A 17615-nucleotide genomic window follows, 5' to 3' on the forward strand; every position below is an offset into this window, starting at 1 on the left:
AATGTTACTTAGAGAGCACTTAGAATAATGTGCTTGGGTGAATGCACAAGTTGTGTAAAGCGCTTTGAGTGCTCAGAAAAGTAGATATAAGAACCAGTCCATTTAGCATTATCTTGACAACTACATGCTGATATCGTCAAATATAAAATATTTCCTTAGTTGAAGGCATAAAAAGTGGCTGGTGTGCCCCTGTAGCACTGCACTTGTTTTCTGTGTGGACTGCATATTTCTATATGATCTACTTGTACTGGTAAAAATACCACACTGTGAGATCTGAAGAAAACTCTCCTTTAGAAAAGTAACAGGCAAAACTTGATCTCCAGTCTCCAACCTTCCTTTCATATCAAAAATCCTTGAAAGAGTAGTTGTCAAACAGCTAACAGATCATCTGCAGAGGAATGGCTTATTTGAAGAGTTTCAGTCAGGTTTCAGAGCTCATCACAGCACAGAAACAGCTTTAGTGAAGGTTACAAATGATCTTCTTATGGCCTCTGACAGTGGACTCATCTCTGTGCTTGTTCTGCTAGACCTTAGTGCTGCGTTTGATACTGTTGATCATAATATCCTATTAGAGCGATTAGAACATGCTGTAGGTATTACAGGTACTGCGCTGCAGTGGTTTGTATCATATCTATCTAATAGACTCCAATTTGTACATGTAAATGGAGAGTCCTCTTCACACACTAAGGTCAATTATGGTGTTCCACAGGGTTCAGTGCTAGGACCAATTCTATTTACATTATACATGCTTCCCTTAGGCAGCATCATTAGAAGACATGGCATAAATTTTCACTGCTATGCAGATGACACGCGGCTCTATCTATCCATGAAGCCAGGTAACACACACCAATTAGTTAAACTGCAGGAATGTCTTAAAGACATAAAGACCTGGATGGCCGCTAACTTTCTGCTTCTTAATTCAGATAAAACTGAGGTTATTGTACTCGGCCCTGAAAATCTTAGAAATATGGTATCTAACCAGATTCTTACTCTGGATGGCATTACCTTGGCCTCCAGTAATGCTGTGAGGAACCTTGGAGTCATTTTTGACCAGGACATGTCCTTCAGCGCACATATTAAACAAATATGTAAGACTGCTTTCTTCCATTTGCGCAACATCTCTAAAATTAGAAATATCCTGTCTCAGAGTGATGCTGAAAAACTAGTTCATGCATTTATTACTTCCAGGCTGGACTACTGTAATTCACTATTATCAGGAAGTCCTAAAAACTCACTGAAAAGTCTTCAGTTAATCCAAAATGCTGCAGCAAGAGTACTGACAGGGACTAGAAAGAGAGAGCATATTTCTCCTGTTTTGTCTTCCCTTCATTGGCTTCCTGTTAAATCCAGAATTGAATTCAAAATCCTGCTCCTCACATACAAGGTCTTAAATAATCAGGCCCCATCTTATCTTAATGACCTTGTAGTACCATATCACCCTATTAGAGCACTTCGCTCTGCAGGCCTACTTGTTGTTCCTAGAGTATTTAAAAGTAGAATGGGAGGCAGAGCCTTCAGTTTTCAGGCCCCTCTTCTGTGGAACCAGCTTCCAGTTTGGATTTGGGAGACAGACACTATCTCTACTTTCAAGATTTGGCTTAAAACTTTCCTTTTTGCTAAAGCATATAGTTAGGGCTGGACCAGGTGACCCTGAACCCTCCCTTAGTTATGCTGCAATAGACGTAGGCTGCCGGGGATTCCCATGATGCATTGAGTTTTTCCTTTCCAGTCACCTTTCTCACTCACTATGTGTTAATAGACCTCTCTGCATCGAATCATATCTGTTATTAATCTCTGTCTCTCTTCCACAGCATGTCTTTCATCCTGTTTTTCACCCCTTCTTTCACCCCAACCGGTCGCAGCAGACGGCCGCCCCTCCCTGAGCCTGGTTCTGCCGGAGGTTTCTTCCTGTTAAAAGGGAGTTTTTCCTTCCCACTGTCGCCAAAGTGCTTGCTCATAGGGGGTCATATGATTGTTGGGTTTTTCTCTGTATTTGTTATTGTGCGATCTACTGTACAATATAAAGCGCCTTGAGGCGACTTTTGTTGTGATTTGGCGCTATATAAATAAAATTGAATTGAAACATGTGACTGTTTGTAGTGGTGGACAAATTTAGCGGTATGCATGCTCTCTCTCTCTCTCTCTGTGATAGGTTAAAAATTAAAATTAAAATAATAATTTAATGTTGTACTGTTTCTAAGGTCCCTGTCCCTGGGTATATGTGTACTCTGCAGAGCACATCATGCCACTGCAAAAATTTATGTATATTTGAATAAAGAAATCTTAAGAGAATCTGTCTCTCTCTCTACCCACAAAATGATATAAATATATTTTTCTTTCTGTAACTTAAGATTGTCAGATCATTGTCATTCTCCACCTTTCCCATACAAAACGATGTCTCAGATATAATCACTGGGTTGTTTTTGCAGCTAGTATTCAACATAGGGCAGAATTTAGTTATTTATCGAAATGGATTAATCTGCTTGGCTGAGTGTTAAATATTTCCCAGAGCTGTGATGATAAAGGATAAAGACTTTGACTTCAGAGTCTATTACTTACATCACAGCATGTTGCAGAAGAATAAAAAAAAAAACATATGTGCTGTAAATTTAGCTGTAACTGTGTCTAAAGAACAAGCTCTGATCAAAATAAAATTAATTTTAGAAAGGATGAAACATTTCTTATCGATTATTGGCTGAAAGTGATTAAAATTGTTTAATGTTGTGACACAGCGGGCCTGCACTCTGAAAGGGAGGGGAACATCTGAACGGAGGGAAACATTCAAAGAGGCATCTGCTGCTGAAATGGCCTCCACAACCCTGTTAGACAATCGAGACTTAGACAGGGGTCTGCCCAGAATTACAGAGTGGAAGCTGACAAATGGCTGGTCTGTCTTCCTGAACGGCCGGTAAGCATGTTTGTTTGTTTTCCTTCTTACTGCAACTTCCAAACAGGCCAGTTCCTCACAGTATAACACAAAACTCCAAAGTATAATCACTGCTTTGTAACCAACAGAGGAGCCAGTAAATCATCTATACCTACTGATACTAATGTGTCTGTTTGGCTGGTGTTACAGAAATGGTTCCTACACCTGTGATGATGACGTCAGTGTTTGACTCCAAACTGCCTGCTGGATTCTGCAGTATCACAGAGTCCCCAAGTTTTTAGGCCTTTTTAGACTTTAAATCTTGAAGCATTACAACCTCATGACATATTGATATGTCCTGAAAAGTTTGCACTTTTGGTTACTTGTGGTTACGCAAAGAGGCTGATCAATTGTCTAAGGAAGTTAGAATAGGACAATGCTATTGACTAGAGATGGCACGATACCACTTTTTTTTATGTCCGATACCGATATCATAAATTTGGATATCGGCCGATACCAATATGAATCCAATATAGTGTGTTTTTTAATCAATAAAACTGTTTTTTTTTATCTTGCTGAATTTTGTATAAGTTCAAACTCAAGTTAAAAAAAACCCCCACTAAAGCTATTCTGTTATACCTGTGTGCAACAAATAAGAGAGAAGCTAATCCAAGTCTGTATGGTTTAATGAAGGCTGCACCTTTAAGATCAATTGTCTGTATGATCCACTTGGTCACCTATAACATCTCAAAGTTTCTGGCTTTGAACCTCAACCCGTTGATAGGCAGTCTAAACACCACATCCAGAACATCTTGGATTTTGTTGAGAGGATACGAGATGTTATTATGGAGGCAGATGAAACCATGGTCTTGTACAATGTTACATCTCACGAGGTCACCTGAGTAAAGATCCATGTAGGGGTTGAGGCACAAGGAAGGGATCTCAAAACTGCATTGTAGGTGACTGACAGCTGATGCCATAATCCACCACCTCTCGTCAATGATGGTCATTCACAGTGGACAAAGATGGCCTCTTTCACTCCTCTTTCAAACCATCAGTCTTGTCTCTTCAAAATGTGAACACGTGCACCTTCAAATGAGTGATATTTGATATGATATTGGGAGTAGATGAAATCAAATAAATACTTTGAGATCATTGTCTGTACATAATCCTGGAGAGTGAGTGAGTGTGGTGGCCAGAAACTGAGAACCACACATTTTGGGAAGAGATCATTCATGTATGGCACAATAAATGTCTGTGGATGTTCAGAAACATTGGCTGATAAGATGAGTCAAGATAAAATATTCCAACATTATGATGATTCACAGCACACTGCACAAATCACATAAATGTCTCTGAGAATAAAACCTAATTATGAGCTGGTAAAATATGTCACCTGACCTGAAACAACAGAAGGTAAGAAGAAAACACAAGAAGCAAGCCTGCATGTTTGCAGTGGACAGGAAATGTGAACACGTCACACAAGTGCTGTGGTCAAAGCTACAGGAGCTGTTTGAGGTTTGTATAAAAGGAAAGGAAGCACAGAGAGGCCACAGTCAGAAGAAACACTCTGGTCTTATCTGTATTAAATGCAGCTTCTCTTTTTATTATTGATGTAAAGTCAAAGTGTTTGAGATCAGCTGAGGATCAGAGTGCAGCAGGGCTGGATGTGAGGATGGGGCACTCTTTGCTCTGCATGACGGGCTTATTGTGTAAGTACATTTGTGACATTGTTTGAATGGCACTGATTAATGAAAGTGTTTCTCATGTGTGAGAATTAGAGTGTATCACTGGTTTGAAGTGTTTATCTGAGAGTTTGAACAAAGCATATTTGTGATGTTTATGATAGTTACAGACAAATGTTGGCTGGTTCCTTGGTTCAGTTTAGTCTGGAGTATCGTGTTGGATACACCGCTGCTTGTTGCACTTGACTCAGTGCCATTGTGTACAAGTTCATATATTAATAATTTTTAAATAACTTTTATAACATTTTTATGACTATAATAGTTTTTTCATGTTTCAAACTTGTTACTTTGTTATGCACAGAAATAGAAAAATACTCTTAAACTCTTAAAACTAATGTCCTAATTTTATTTGTTATGTTTGATTGATTTTCTGTCAGTTTGACCCTGATGATGATTTGTCTTTACTTCATTACTCAGTACTCGCTTCTACGTTAATGCTGATGGTGAGACATGGTTATTTTTCTCTCCTTTTTGTCCTGCTTGATGCTGAATAAACAATTAGACTTTTATTTTTACTTTTTAATGTTAACAAAAGAAAATCAGATTTTAGAAATACAAACATTTGCAGCGACATGTCAGAGACAGATCATATCAAACTAGTTTTATTATTGTACATGTTAGAGTAGGGTTAAATATCGACACTTCCTTATTAATCAATACTAAAACAGAATGAAGATACTCATTTGCATCAATGTTGATATCTGTAGTGTTGTCTTGGCTTCCTCCAGCTGAGGCCTAATTTGACAGCACTGCTGCAGACAGACAGGCATGCAGCTCCTCCCCTCACTAACAACTGAATGTTCATAATGTTCAACATTTTACGAATAAAGGTCAGAGGTCAGCAAAGCCCCTGTTTCACCAACATTGAATTATTTAACAGTTATCAGAAATTCTTTGTATGCAAATTCAACAACCTTTGTGCGTAGAAGTCAAGTTCATGCAAGCATGCATAAAGAAGCCATCCCACGCCAGATTTACGCTCTCGCATGTACACTGTAAAAAAAAAAATCCTAAAAAAACAGTAATATTCCGGCAGCTGGGACGCCAAAATAATACCATCAAATAACAGAAAATAACTTTCTCATAAAAATACGGTTATTTTCAGTAATGACAATACAGTTTGTTGCCCTAATTTTACATGGGATTTTGCCTTTTTCAAATGCTTTTAAACATTAAATTAGGAACATTTTAATGTGATTAAACAATGAAATTACCTATAAACAAGGTCAATGAATGCGGTAATATGAATAATAATACTTAAATGTACAGAAATATACAGTTAGCAGTTGGTTTAAATAAAAATGGATTGCATGCCCTGGGACAAACTGACAGAAGCGAGGCTGCCGTATCGCACCATCGGCCATCACCAGTAGGTGGTAGGTAGGTGAAGTGTCTTGACAAAGGACACAACGACCGAGAGTGTCCGAGCCGGGGCTCGGACCGGCAACCTTCTGATTACGAGGCAAACTGCCAACTCTTGAGCCACGATCGCCCTAAATAGCAATAATAATTATTATTATTTGATGTAAAAAAAGAATCATGTTATATATTTTTCCATAGCATTACATTTGAATTTAACAGTTCAATCTTTCAAATAACGGAAAAATATTTGTGAAATCATGATACATTTGTGAATGTATTTTAACAATCTAAATATGCATATGTACAGACAGATACATTTAAAAAACAAGAAAATTATGTTTTATTACATTTACAGTGATTTTATGTTAATTTACATTTGAAATGTAAAATCACAGTCTCTTTATGTAAATTTAATGATATTCTAGAAAAACAGTACAAAACTGTAAAATACATAGTAAAATGCTTTTATATTACATTTTTTTTTTACAGTGTATGCATTTTTGACCTTTGAAGTGTATTTTGTGCTTCTCCCTTTCCCGCTGAACTCCGCTCTCACTCCCTGCTGTATTTTGCTACATTTGCCAACCAATGAACATTCAGCAGACGCTGACATCATCAACTTCAAACAACGTGCAGTCAGGACCTTAGAGGATGCACGAAAGCATGTGTTGGGTGGGTTAAAGTCCCTCCCTCTCTGTCCCAATGAAAAGTCTACACAGACACATTTGCAGGACTCTGCTCTCAAAGATGAATCCTGCTTCTGTGAATCAGCTGAGGTTTGATAGTCTGGAGGGACACGTAGTGCCACCTGCTGCAGAGATATTATTAAATAGTGATTAAAAATCTTTAAATAATATCAAACACAAAACATTAAAATGTCCTTTTTTACTGTCGTAAAAATGGACAAGATATGAATGCTGTAGAGACTCATTAACACTGGAAGTCCCAGAGAGCAGCCATTTGGCTTTTCTACCTATAAAACCCAATATCCTTAATCACCTGTGAACCGCTGCTTTTGTTATGTAAATAAGGTGGGGCCATGCTGAGCCACTTGGAGTGGTTAGTTTCCTGAGCCACAAGGAAACTTGTGTTTGATCTTAGGGAGAAATCAACACACATGGGTGTATTTCCTTTGTTGCTGAGATTTATTGATAAAAACAGTACAAAAAACCCCCCAAAAAACAACCATTTGTTAATCTGATCATGTAGCACACAGAGCGGTAAATTAAACATTTTTATTCCTGTTAATTATTTTATCATTGAGTCCACTCTCAGTGCTGCTGTTGATTTCTGAGGCTCTGAAACTTTAAACTGGATCCATTTAAACCTTAAAGGTTACAGTCCCACAGCCTAAACAAGGAAACATGGAAATCACTTTAGTTTGTTTGGAGATCAAAGTGAAATTAATTTGATTTGATTGATTTGGTTTTGCCAAATTCTGACCCTACCATCTGAATGTTGGAGCAGAAACTGAGACTAATCAGACCAGGCAATGTTTTTACACTTGCGTTTTTAAGCTTCTGTTGTCCAGTTTTGGTGAACCTGTGTGAATTATAGCCTCAGTTTCCTGTTCTTAGCTGACAGTGTGGCACCTGCTGTGGTCTTCAGCTGCTATATGACATTTACTTCAACGTTAGACATGTTGTGCTTTCAGAGACACTCTTCTGCATAACTCGGTTGTAATGAGTGGTCTGCCCATTGACATGGAGTTATTTTCACCCAGTGAACTTCCACTCACTGGTTATTTTCTATTGTGACTATTCTCTGTAAAACTGTAAATGATCATCAATGACGTCCAGCATCAGTCACATCTGTCACTTTGTGAAGCTGCAGTGTTAAATCTAAAAGAAAGACATGGATCAGGAAACTAAACTAAACTAAACTAAACATGGTTTTAAGCACAAATGTTAAAACTACATTCTTCCTGTTTCACCACTTACAACATTCATATAACTGCTGTGTTTGTGGCTGTGCTGTATCCAAATGTTTAAGCTTCCAAATGACCAGTGTTGGGTAAGTTACTTTAAATTAGTAACTTAGTTACATTAGTAGTTACTTCTATCAAAAGTAACTCAGTTACTTCAAGTTACTCGTTACTTTCAAAGTAACTAGTTACTAGGGAAAGTAACTTTGGTTTTACTCAGAATTCTCTTGTTAATGTGTTGCTTCCGTAACTGGATACCCAGCCAGACTGCCAGTCTTCTAGCTTGCTTACTTGCCACAAGCACACTGTGCCACCTACCAATAGAAAGGAAAAAATAATGTGCATATTTCCACGAGAGAAATCCCACGCCTGGATTGTCGTTGACCGCCGCCATGATTCTAGCCCATGTCACAGCGTCATGTGCGCTTTTTACATCCAACGCGAAAACTGCAGTCGTGTTGCTTTCGATTGTACTCAGAACTCGGAAATTCTGCCTTCCAAATAGGAAGATGTAGGCAACACCAGACTGCAGATGAGCTGCATACAGGGCTGGACTGGGGCAAAAAATCGGCCCGTGCATTTTGACTAGAGACCGGCCCGCCATTAATGGAAAAATCATAAAGCCTTTGAATCAAAACAAACGCTGTTGTGACAGTGATGTACACTGTTTTGATGGTATATATGTATCAATCTATCAATCGTTTGTTGTAAGATTCAGATAATTATGTTTTAAAAGCGAGACATTTTAAATGAGAATAAGAAAGAAAAGTATTTCTTTGTGCTCCCCTCTCCCTGTTAATGCCCTACCTGGCCCCCTGGCAAAACTTTGCTAGACCCGCCCCTGCACAGTTACCAGCTGTCAGCTATGTAGAAAAGGATCCTGGTGTTATTTGTCTCTCAGAAACAGTTCATAACTTCCCCTCAACTCATTCATGTCACCTAAAAGGTAAACCTGTTTCTCCATCACCTGTTCAGCTCTGATGATTCAGTAAGGACATCTCCTGGTTTCATCTGCATGTTTCCCTCTCACCAGATAACCAAACCGATATCATGACCAGCAGCTTTACAGCTGTGGCTCCAGCAAACATCAGCTGATACTAGAAATTAATATTAAATAAATTCTAACAACAGCTGATCAAGCTGAAACGTGCTGCTGTTGTTTAGTGCGACATCTGCTGGTTTCATCTTCCTGGCGCAAAGTGGGCGATAAATAAACAAGAGAAAAGCCGATCAGCTGATCATTGATCAGTTTCATGATTGAAGTAGAAACAGGAGAGGGAGGGGGAGAGAATGAGAGAAGAAGAGGCAGCTGACAGCGTAAACACAGAATAACTCCAGCTTTGTGTCTTTTTTTCATTGTAGCTGAAGTTTTCAGCTCAGTACGAAACGCGTAATATTTTCTCTGAATACGAGACGATTCTGTTTTTTAGGGCACAGTTGGGAACTCTAATAATTAACCTTATGAACAAAATAAAGTTCAACATCAGTAACATAGCACCCACCCAGCTGTATAGAAACTCCGTCATGCTAGCTAGCACGCAGTACGAAAAAGTCAGCATACCGAAAATAAACTCCACCTAAACTTGGTTTATATCTGACACAGATAGACTGCAGGTCATAACTTCTTACCTGAAGTTCAGTTCACCTGACACTCGGACCGGCGGCCGCTTCGGGTCTCTCCTCTTGCCTCCCTTTTCCTTCATCCACCTGCTGTCCTCCACCACTTGCTAATGTTACTGAATCTGTGGAAGCTCCGCGATATCCACCACACAAAGTAACGAATAACGAGCCTATCTAAATCCCAGTAACGATTAACGTGTTCCTGATTTTGGCATAATAACTAGTTACCGCGTTTATTACCACAATAATAACGTAGTTACTGTAACACGTTACTTAATAACGCGTTAGTCCCAACACTGCAAATGAGTTAATATCATCTGATTTTACTGCAGCTGTTCTCACTGAAAACAGTTTATGTAAGAGTGATATGGTTGTAAAATCACTTTAATCTGTTTTTTGTTATTTAGTTTCAGTCTGTATTTGAAAATAAATGTTTATCTGCTAAAGTTTGAACATCTTGTCTTTTTAAAGTTAGAGTTTGTTTGATTTCAGCATCATTTCCCATGAGCTTTAGCAACTGGCCCACTGTGTGGTTACAAGTGATGGGAATAACGGCGTTACAAGTAATGGCGTTACTTTTTTCAGTAACGAGTAATCTAACTAATTACTATTCCTATCGTTACAGTTACTAACAAGAAAATGCGGTCCGTTACCATTTTTCAACAAACAGACGGTTGTAGCTGTCTTCAGCTTACCGCATCTTATATCAGTTGCACGGAAGTAGCTGACTACGTAAGTAATCTGGGCGCTACAGCTTTAAGCAGCTGAAAAAGAAAGACAGCAGAAAAAGAGAGAGAGCGAGTTTTGAGATGTGAGATTTGTGACGTTTAGCGTGTTTGGAGTGTGTAGTTAATGTGTTGTCTTGTGTAGTTAGTGTGTAGTGTTGTGGATAGTTTTGTGTTGTGTGTCAGAACAATGAGGCGACTGCTGTCTCCAGGTAGAAACGGAGGTGATACACCTGCTGCTGTCAGACCTGCAGGTATCAGGCTGTGATGTTCTCCTTTATAGTGGACAGAAATGATTTTTTTGGAGTGGCACAAATAATTTATGTGACATCTTATTGAATGCAGAACAGCTGATTGTTCTGTAAATAGTTTGAAATGGTTATTTAAAAAATCAAGGTAAAAGGTAAATGGCTGCAAATAACTTTGTTGTTTGCAAAACTTGTGCATAGGATTTTAAAATTGACAATTAATATTTGCATTTAAAGTTATGAAATATGATTCATTAAACATGTTTGTGGTTGTTACAGTAAAAAATATAACTTTTTCTACTCGGATTTTATGTTTTTTGTCTGATTTTAGATAAATTGTGTTAATACAGTTAAAATGAAAACATGACTGTAATTTCAGACACGTGAGGTTGTGCTGAAAAGAATGATTCCAAACAAGGCAAAGTAAATAGTTTTTAAAGGTGAAATGTGGAGGGAAAATCAAGAGTAGTTAAAAATGGCCAATTGTACCCTGGACCCCAGAGGGTTAAACATTTTTTTTAAAGTAACGCAATAGTTACTTTTCAAGTAATTAATTACTTTTAGAATATTGTAACTCAGTTACTAACTCAGTTACTTTTTTGAAGAAGTAACTAACTATAATTAATTACTTTTTCAAAGTAATTTGCCCAACACTGGTGGTTACAGGATGCTAAAAACAATGTTATTCTCTACAATTATAACAATCATAGCTACTTACATGGCAGCACCTCTTCCAGCTGTCTTAGGGTGAGAGACAGGTACAGACAGGTTACATCAGGGGTTAAAAACACCTTTAATTAGTTCCAGCAGTGTCTGTTTGCAGGTAGAGGGAGTTTGGTTTTACTCTTTAGATATATTTATTGATATTTACTGTCCTTTATTCATACATCTGTGTGCTTGAGGTTTGGAAATATTTATTAAAATTATAAAAAAAAAACAACCTTTGAAATAATCTTTATATGTGAGAAGACAAATGTGTGATAATACTGACGGTTTATGACAAAGATGATGATGATGATTTAATAATAACAATATTTAAATAAACTAAATGTTTTTCACATTTAAAACAAGTCTTGGACTTGTGATCTCCTCATTTGCTCTTTAACCCTCAGTCAGCTCACATATGTGTAATGAAACTTACTGTCTGTCTGTTATTGGTCAGTTTAGTCTGTGTTACAGGCCTTTTCATAAAAATCTGACAAACATGGTCAGACCTTGTTGTTATTTCTGTGTAAAAGGAAGGAAGCAGAGAGAAGAAGTTTTAAAAACTCTTTGTTTCCTTCACAGCTCTTTGGTATCTGCTGTGCTGCTGCTTCACTCTCTCTCTTTACAGAAAGTTGGAGAAGTTTTCAGACGTGTCACTGCTGGATGTGAGGATGGGAGCCACTTTGCTCTGTGAGCTGGGCCTATTCTGTGAGTACATCACTGACTTCTATTGTTTGATTCATACTGATCCATAAACATGTTTTAGTAAGAAGAACAGAGCATCAGTCATTTGTACCATTTCAGGTCATGTGATCAGAGGACTCTCATGTTTGTTACCAACATGGTTGTTTGTAGACCGGATTAGATTTTAGTGCACTGACTCAGATCAGAGTGGAGCTGGTTTAGTTTATCTAACAAAGGTTTGTTTCTCCATCAGTGATAATTTGATGCATACAAATCATAGCAGCCACTGGTACAACCACAAGTGTTTGATTTATTTTAGATTTGAGTGTCTTTAGTTTGATCATGTCTGAAGTTTCTGTCTTTATTGTAGTGCTCTGTACGCTCCTCTGCACTGGACACGCTCAAGGTGACTGAAACGGTTTTTACTTTTTTCTGTCTTTTAATTTATTTGGTAAAGATTCATCTCAAAATACTGCATAAATCTTAATTACAGTTGACTTATGTTTTATATTTATTTATTATTCAATATATGAACAGTGTATGAACATACTGTCACAGATTGTGTTTGTTCATAAAAGTGTTTCAGGTTGTTAACGTTGTGGTTGTGTTGGATTCTAGATGCTGTGCTAACTATTGAACCCAGCTGGTCCAGTTTTTTCATCGGAGAGTTTGTTACCTTCAAATGTGACATGAATGAAGGAGAAGATACTGACTGGTATTACAAAATCAATAGGAATGGTCAGGGATTTCTCCCCTACAGCACAGAAAAAGACAAGAAATTTAAACCGTCGTCTACACGTCACAGTGGTGAATATCAGTGCTGGTCGCAGGAAGAGCTCACATGATACAAAGATCAGTAATACTGTCTATATAACTGTGTTAGGTAAGTCCTCAGTGACCATCTGAATCATAAACTTCTGAGTACATTTAATGAATGTTGTCATTGAAACTTGTTTTTAATCTGATGCACTGAAACTTGAAACTTTAAGAAGAACTACTGTATTTTACTGGTTACTTTGCTCATAGTATACAGAGCACTACAATACTCTAAGACTGCAATTTATTATTATTTCAATAGTACAGTATTTCAGAGACTGTATTTTAATGTATAACAAGAATAACTGTGGATTAAATTCATTTTAAATAAGGAAAAAAGCAACATCGAAAACTCCATAAAATTTAAGGTGATGATGTTTCTGTTATCTAAACCTGAAACCAGGAAGATCCCTCTTAAACCATCATTGTGTTTCTTTCAACAGTGAACTGCATTAGTTTACATTCAGTGTGACTTCTTCAGGCCAGAGATTGGACAAACATTTATATGTGTTTATTTAGAGATCTACAACCTGCATTACTGCAGCTCTGTCACCATGTTGAGAGAGAGTTTATCTTAAAGGAGAAAAAAATGATTAATTCTGTAGATTTTAATTTGTTGGAATTTGAAATGAAAACATCTTTTAAAATGTAGGAATGTTTTTGTACTTTTATAGTGGATCAGAGATACATTTTCTTTCCATGGTTTTCATAACAGCAGATAAACCCAGGGCCACACTGACAGCAGGAACAACAATCATACCAGTAGGGGGCAGTGTGACACTGACCTGCTCTGTGCAGAGCTCTGATGGATGGAAATATGAGTGGTTCAGACAAACCCAAAGAACCTCTGAAGGTCAAATCAGAGATCAACAAAACAGAGATATCAGAGTATCTCAAGGAGGAATCTACAGCTGCAGAGGAAGAAGAGGAAACCCAGTTTACTACACTGATAAAAGTGATGATGTCACCATTGGGAAAAAGAGTGAGTTCAGTCATTTAGTTTGAAATATACATTCACTCATGATTATCAAACATACAATGTTAAGTTTTCTGTGTTGATTTCATGTTTCTATTTGTATCTCAACTGTTAATATGTGTAAACAGTTTCCAATAAAGTTGTTGTAAAACAACAACCCAACTGGCCTCAGGTATTCAGAGGTGAGACGATCACTCTGACATGTGAGGTGCAGGAAGGAGGTGAAACCACTGAGTGGGAGTATGAATGGAGAGGACCCAGGACACCCACACAGTGGACACACAATAATGATGTGACATTCAGAGTTTCTGAGTCCAGCAGTGGAGACTACATGTGTAAGAGTCGACGCAGAGATGACTCATATTCTTCAACAGAGTGGAGTGAAGCCTTCACATTGTCAGTATCAAGTAAGTCATGTTTGTTGTGTGATCTCCATTTGACAAATGTCATAATGGTCAGCACAGGATGAATTCAATGGTCTACAAAGCATGTTCCATTGTTAGTCAGACAAAGAGCTGCAGCTGATAGTAGCCTCACTGTAGACAGTTTGTCACCACTTTGTGTCATCAACTTTCAGCTGGTATAGAGACGCCAATGCTGACCTGCTGCTCCATCACCTCAGGACAATAATGACAGAACTACTACTACAACTAACACTCAACAAATAGCAGCAGATCTACAGTCTTTTATAAGAAAGAATAAAGTCATTCTGGTCTGTCATCTCATAAAACACTGCCATTTGTTAAAATAAAAACACACACATGACTGTGTTTAATACAGAAAGCAATGATGACCAATCAGAAGGAGCTTTACGGAAAATATTCAGGGTTGGATCCACACCACTTTCATGTGAAAAAGACATGAGGGCAAAGCAGCAGCTGGAGGAGAATCGAAGGAGGAAAGTTAAACGAAAAACATCAAAATCATGTTAGTGTTGTTATGACTACCGTCCTCAGCACCCCCAGTTACCTCCAACAGCAGGCTAGCATATTGAAAATATTCATTTCAAACACACTCCAAGACCTCCAAAAGTTGTCACTTTATTAAAATCCATTCATTTTTAAGTACTGCAAAGTTATTTTACACGCTTCACAGTGTTGATCAAAATGGATTTAAAGTTTGTTTTCCCTTCTCATTAAGATTTGTTCATATTTACCATTTCCATTTAGTTGTTAAATTATTGAGATTCACTCATTTATTTGTTGTTCTTTTTCTAAACTTACCTGCAGACAAACCAAAGGCCAAACTGAGAGCTGATAACACAGCTGTTCCAGTAGGGGGCAGTGTGACCCTGACCTGCTCTGTGAACCCATCATCATCATCTGGATGGAAATACTACTGGTACAGAGATGAGAAATCCTCTGAAGCCCTGACCACACAAGATGCAGTTTTCCACTCAAATGGACAAATCAGTGTCTCACAGGAAGGACTCTACAGGTGCAGAGGAGGAAGAGGAAACCCAGTTTACTACACAGAGGACAGCCAAGAAGTTCAGATTAACACAACTGGTGAGTTTGGATTCAGCAACAATGTTGAATAGATTGATGATTGAGGATTACTATGAAGGTCAAACAGCATTATATCTCATGGTAACGTCTTTGGCATTGTAATAATGTTCTTATTGGAAATGATGAACATGAATAGTCATGTAAAATGTGGAGTCCAGAGAATCAGTGTCAGGAATGTGATCTAAGGAGGGGAGACTAGGTGGGATTATGAATGTGAAACAACCACTTTCAGCAAATCTCCAAATCAACATAAATTCACAATTAGTTCTGTAGCAACTCTACAAGCAACACTGCAAGTAGTGTAGAACAGGAGTCACAACATCAAACCACAGAGCAGAGTCATGCTGACAGTTTCTGACAGGAAACAGAAAATCTCAATGTAAACATCAGTTTTTGTTTCTTTATATTAAGATTTGACTGTTTGACATGTTTATATAGTAAAAGTTTGTAAAGCAGATTTACTGAAGTCAACATTTAAGAGGAAACTTTAAGGACTTGTGTCGATGTGTTCACTGTGGGGAGTCGACACATTTTAAGTTTGTTAATAATGAATTCTTGTTTGTTGTTACAGTAACTGTGTCAGGAGCTGACAGCTCTTCATCTCCTGTGTGGTTGATTGTTGGACTGGTTTGTGGAGTCTCTCTCATTATTATTCTCCTGCTCTTGTTGTATCGCTGCAGACAGTCCAAGTGTAAGAGCCTCTTCTTTTACTTACTACAAACTCTTTATCATTCAAAGACACAAATGCATCATGAGGTCCAACTAAAAGCAAAAGTCTCATTTTACATTTTTAATAAAGGTGCTGCTAACGAGCAGACGCTCAATCAGGATGAAGATCTGCAGGATCTAGGACTGAGCAGCTCCCTCTGCAGCTGGATCCTTAACTTCCTGTCTGACAGACGCCAAGTGGTCAGACTGGGCAGCACCACCTCATCCCCCATCACACTGAACACTGGTGCTCCACAGGGGTGTGTACTGAGCCCTCTCCTGTACTCACTCTACACCTACGACTGCACGGCCACTAACAACTCCAACATCATTGTGAAGTTTGCGGACGACACTACAGTGGTGGGTCTTATCACCAACGGTGATGAGACGGCCTACAGGGAGGAGGTCAGCGCCCTGACCCACTGGTGTCAAGACAACCATCTCACCCTCAACGTCGCAAAGACAAAGGAGCTGATAGTGGACTTCCGGAGGTGCAGAGGAGTACACACCCCCATCACCATCAACGGCGCCGCTGTGGAGAGAGTGAGCAGCTTCCGCTTCCTTGGTGTACATCTGGCTGAGGATCTTACGTGGTCAGTACACATAAACAAGACAGTGAAGAAGGCGCAGCAGCGCCTCTTCTTTCTCAGGAGACTGAAAAGATTTGGCATGAGCCCCCGCATCCTCAGGACCTTCTATCGCTGTGCCATTGAGAGCATCCTCACTGGATGCATCACCACCTGGTATGGCAACACCACCGCTTACAACCGCAAAGCTCTCCAGAGAGTAGTGCGGTGTGCTGAACGGATAATTGGAGGTGAGCTTCCCTCCCTCCAAGACATCTACAGGAAGCGGTGCCTGAGGAAAGCGGGGAGGATCATCAAGGACTCCAGTCACCCCAGCCATAAACTCTTCAGACTACTTCCATCAGGAAGGAGGTTCTGCAGCATCCGGTCCCGTACCAGCAGACTGAGAGACAGCTTTTTCCACCAGGCCATCAGACTGCTGAACACGTCATAGACACCTCACCCTCACTACTGGAACTTCAACATTATGCACTCCATACTGTACATTAATGCCACTGTTTTGCACATACCTACCTCTGTATATTTTATATTTTATATATCTTATTTTATTGTTTACTCTATTTCATTTGTAAAACATGTATATACACACTCACACACACACACACACACACACACGTAGAAAAACATATTTAGTACACACATTCAGTAATGTATATACCTTTATATATGGTACATATATTTATTACTTTTTAGATTAACCATTTTTATATTTTGCTTGTTGCACGTTATTGTATTTTGCACAACTCTGTTGCTTGTGAAGCTTGCACACAAGAATTTCACTCGCATGTACTGTACCAGTGTACCTGCACATGTGATGTGACAATAAAGGTGATTTGATTTGATTTGATTTGATTTGAAGATCAGCAGCAAGTGTACTCCTCTCTTCTTCATGGTTAGTTTTTAATCTACATTCACATATTGTGATGCGATTTGCAACAAGACTGTACTTATTACATCTGCTGCAGATTTTAATATAAATGTTATTTGCAAGAATATTTGTGTTTAAATTAGTATCACAGACATGAGGTGACTGATTTTCTCTGACCTGCAGGTGATCGTTGTGTCTATGAGACACTCAGAAGATGTGAAAACACTGAAAATGGTAAAGTATACACTTTCATTAATATAGAGCTTGTGGAAG

The 17615-nt window shown here is 38.5% G+C and overlaps 1 protein-coding gene across 1 annotated transcript in view; it reads left to right on the top strand.

The window, feature by feature from the left end:
• The window catches only part of LOC109194482 (B-cell receptor CD22), a 477380-nt gene that overhangs the window by 237596 nt on the left and 222169 nt on the right, over positions 1-17615 (top strand). The window contains exons 9-10 of the mRNA XM_025905643.1: positions 14901-15179; positions 15751-15870. Of these exons, the coding sequence (XP_025761428.1) occupies positions 14901-15179; positions 15751-15870 (399 nt within the window). The remainder of the gene's footprint in view (positions 1-14900; positions 15180-15750; positions 15871-17615) is intronic.

This window comes from Oreochromis niloticus, linkage group LG3 (genome assembly GCF_001858045.2).
Source record: "Oreochromis niloticus isolate F11D_XX linkage group LG3, O_niloticus_UMD_NMBU, whole genome shotgun sequence".
NCBI classification, from domain to species: domain Eukaryota; kingdom Metazoa; phylum Chordata; class Actinopteri; order Cichliformes; family Cichlidae; genus Oreochromis; species Oreochromis niloticus.